Raw genomic sequence first — 4,486 nt, 5'->3', positions numbered from 1 at the left:
TATGGGTCGGGTTGTAAAGATGTCATGATTCGTGAGTACCCCGACAAGTCAGGAACCGTAAGGCGACATTTGGTTATTGATTGGGAGGGAGATGGGATTGGTTTCAAAGCGCTTCACGTCTCCTTCCACCCTGTTGCCACGCCAAACACCGAGCACGCTGCCCTGTAATTTACCAACACCATCAAAACCAACACGAATCCTAGCTCGTCTTTGTTTTCACCATGTTTATCTTTATTAATTTCTTGTATTCTGAATTTGTTGCTTCCATCTAGCTAGGAATCCCCACACTAAGAAAGTCAAATAAAATTGTAAGACGTATTTTAGTACTATTTCAGCTGTCTTTATTAACGTTATGTATCCGTTTTTGTTCTCTCGGCCGTCTTCTCATTAAACATAATTGCGCTCTAAATAAAATTTAATCCATAAACAAATTTGGTGAAACTATAATTGATTGAAGTCATTTTAATCATATTCCTCACCTTCTTTTTGAAAGGGAAATTTGTCAGTCACCTACCCTTAGAGCCTACCTCTAAAAGTGATTTACTAGCTTAATTAATGATGATGATGAATACATTTTGTTAAAGGATGAAACAATTTGCAGCCGGTTTTGGCCGAGACTGTTTCAGTTTGAGACCAGCCCAACCCATTCCAACCTATCATTAATTATCAATTAAAAAAACGAAAACAGAAAATATAAAAACTGCCAAATTCAAACAACGGTAATCAAGAAACCAATTTTCAAAACCGCCAAAACACAATTGCGATTTAGGAAACAAAATCAAAACAAATTTTCTCTTCAATTCTTTCAAAAATCTCTTAAATTTTTCAAAACTAATCAACGAAAATCAACATTTTAACTTCAGAAAACATCAAATATATCTGTAATGGAAGATTTAATGAATGAATTCGAAATGGAAATGACATTACAAACATCACGAAGATATGTAGATGAAATTGAAGGTAATTTTATGAAAATCATATGTAAAGTGATAGTATTCAAAGATATATAATTGATAATATGTTGTTTACAGATTTGACGATTGATAATGAACAAATGGTGGTGGTTTATGGTGAAAACGAAAAAGATAATGTCACGATTTATATGACTGATACAGGTATGATCAATTCTGTTATTAAAGTGTTCAGTTTTAAGCATAAAGTGATCAATGAATTCTCTGTTATTCAACATAGATTCAAAGATTCCAAATGCCTATTTAAATTTCTCGGTTTAAAAACTAATATATTAAATTGATATTTTATATATCTCAATTGTACTTCTAAATTATTCAATTTTACATTAATGTTATGCAATGTTTCCATTCAGTGCGAAGATCTATTTTTATATTGATGATTGAATATTATAAGCAAACAGTTGAGTTACATTACAAAACATGAATTGTCAATATAAAGCATTCAATTAGTTCAATAATTGTGTAATTTTCAGTAACAACAACTGCAATCGAATGCTTGCAAACTGAACCTTTGACTGAAAATAGGGAGTTTCATTGGAAGGCATGAGAGCAAGCAGTTGGGAGGACCTTGAATTATTGTATCATGATCATGCTAGAGCAACAGGGTTTAGTGTTCGGAAATCCACAATAAGGAAAATAGATGGTGTTATACATGAACGATACTTCATTTGTTCTAAACAAGGAACTACAAAGACAAAAATCAAAGAAAATGAACGACAAAATGCCAAGAGAAAGTTAGTTCCAACTAAAAGATGTGGATGTGATGCACACATTAGGATTAAACTGGATGTATACAGTGGAGACATCTTTTTCAAACAACATGTTGTATCATATAACCATACATTAACGAGAGCGGAATGGCAATACTTGCAAAGATCTGAGAGGACAACAACTTTAAAAGAAACAATGAAAGCCATTGAAGGTTTTGAAGATGCACATATAAGGTCTACTACAGCGTACAAATATTTTGCGAAGCATGCTAGAGGGACTGAGTGTGTAGGACATACTTTAAGAGACCATCTCAATTATGTGAATAGATTAAGAAGGAAGGAAATTGAGGGTGGGGATGTTCAAACTGTGATCAGGCAATTGATACTGTGTGTATAGAAAGACAATGATTTCTTTTAAAATATGAAACTTGATGATGATGCAAAGCTTGTGGCACTCTTTTGGTGCAATTCTTTAATTAAAGAAGATTTCAGAATTTATGGGGATGTTGTCATTTTGATACAACATATTGTACAAACAATACAACTTGATACGTGTACCACTAGTTGGAATAAATAACCATTGGAACACTACAATGTTTGGATGTACGTTCAAAGCAGATGAGAAAGTTGAATCATTTGTTTGGGTCCTTAAGCAATTTATAGAGGGAATCGAAGGAAAAAATCCTATATCAATTTCATAGACCAAGACGCAGCAATTGTTAGAGCAGTAGAAGAGGTATTTTTATATTTAATTATTGTCTTATAATATTCAATTTTAAAATTAACAATTGCAGTTTACCTTTTAACACTTACAGTTCAATATCACTTGTAGGTCTATTCTTTCTCAAGGCATAGACTATGCTTATGGCACATATTGAAAAATGCAGTTTTACACTATGGAGCATTGAAGTCAGATGCAAACTTCAAAGATGCTTTTAACAAATGCTTAATGGGTGTAGCAATCCAACTGAATTCCAAGAATGTTGAAAACATGGTTGATAAATTCAAACTAAAAGGAATCAAGCTTACTACAGATGGTTTGATAGTCTGTACAACCAAAGGGACAAATTGTGCACTGCATTAAACATAGGTTTCTTTTCAGCTATAATATAATCTTTGCAACGAAGTGAATCCACAAACAATGCAATTGGATTTGAAACAAAGAAAAGCATAAGTCTATATCAATTATTCAAAATATTTCAAAAAAAGCTATTGAAAGATAGAGAGAAAGGGAGATAGCATTCGAGTTTTACTGAGCAACAACAATCCCAACGTCTGTATTTATACTTACTAGTTTTACTACGACATGCGTCAGAGGTGTACACAACAACATTATTCAGAGACTTTGAACAGGAGTTCAAGATGGCTATCTCATCTTCAATTGAACAGGTTGTCCACATGGGAGATAAAAATATGTGCTTGTATGTTTTTATAAAAGTATTAATGTTAACTTATGCAATTCATTTATTATAATATTCAATTATATTATTACTTTAATAAATATCTATCAATACTTATACTTTATTGCTTACCACTACAAAAAAAGCAACTTTCTGATTGTCTTGATCCAGTCGGCTTAGAATAGTTGGAAAATGTAAATAGTCGGTATATTAGTCGGAATTCCGACTAATATGGTATAGTCGTAATTTTTGTCGGAATTCTAACTAATAGTGGTGGTAGCAAATTAGTCGGAATTCCGACTATTTACCGACCACAAAACATCGGATACATTTAATAAATAAGTTTTAAAAACTCATCCCTTGTTATACTGTGCTGACACTGTGCAGGTATCCATGTGCTGCACATTAACGCTACCCCCTGCTACCATCCTCCTTATTTTGCTCCTCATCAAATGTTCCAAGCACAACACTTCAATCACTAGAGCAAGTGATATTCAGTGATATATTAAGGAATGTCATTATACTTATTGGCTAATGACTCGTATCTTAATGCTTTATTTGTATAATATTAGTAGTTTTAATCTATATTCTAAGTAATAATTGTTCATATTATTATTATCATTATTATTATTATTATTATTATTATTATTATTATTATTAGTTGTATTAATGTATTATTAGTCGTATTAGTATATTATGAACTGTATTAGTATATTATTATTTGTATTAGTGCATTATTGGTATATTATTAGTTATATTAGTATATAATTAGTCGTATTAATGTATTATTAGTCGTATTAGTGTAGTATTAGTATTTTATTAGTTGTATTAGTATATTATTACTCGTATTAGCATATTATTAGTTGTATTATCATAGTATTAGTCGTATATAATTAGTTGTAGTGTTAGTATATAATTAGTGGTATGATTTTATTATTAGTTGTTTTAGTGTGTATTATATAAGTAGTCGTATTAATGTATTATTATTTGTATTAGTCATTATTAGTATATAATTAGTGATATTAGTTTATTATTAGTTGTATTAGTATATTATTTTATTGTATATTATTCAATATATTACTTTATAAGTAGTTTTATTAATATACTAATTAGTGGTATTTGTGCATTATTTTTATATTATTAGTTGTCTTAGCAAAGTCTTAATCGTATTAGTATAGTATTAATAAAGTATTAGTCGTATTTGGTAGAATTGTTCGATTTTACGATACGATTTCACGATTTAATTTTGGGAGCTGTTTCCGATTAGCTTAGTATTTGTACGTAATAAATATATATTACATACAACAATAATGAACTACTTATATTGTAACAAGTCAACAATAATGTGAAAAAAATGAAAATCAATTAATTAATTCAGTATAAATATATTATTAGTCGTATTAGT

General features: G+C 30.1%; 1 protein-coding gene across 1 annotated transcript; it reads left to right on the top strand.

Moving 5' to 3' along the window:
- The first annotated feature begins 1,514 nt into the window (after positions 1 to 1,514).
- On the top strand, positions 1,515 to 2,078 carry LOC130801105 (uncharacterized). Its single transcript, XM_057664865.1, has one exon. It carries the CDS (start codon positions 1,515 to 1,517, stop codon positions 2,076 to 2,078), a length of 564 nt encoding a protein of 187 aa, XP_057520848.1.
- The last annotated feature ends 2,408 nt before the right edge of the window (positions 2,079 to 4,486 follow it).

The sequence above is a fragment of the Amaranthus tricolor genome, chromosome 15, assembly GCF_026212465.1.
Source record: "Amaranthus tricolor cultivar Red isolate AtriRed21 chromosome 15, ASM2621246v1, whole genome shotgun sequence".
Lineage (NCBI taxonomy): Eukaryota > Viridiplantae > Streptophyta > Magnoliopsida > Caryophyllales > Amaranthaceae > Amaranthus > Amaranthus tricolor.
The sequence above is the reverse complement of the archived record's forward strand: the minus strand, read 5'-3'. Positions and strand labels throughout refer to the sequence as shown.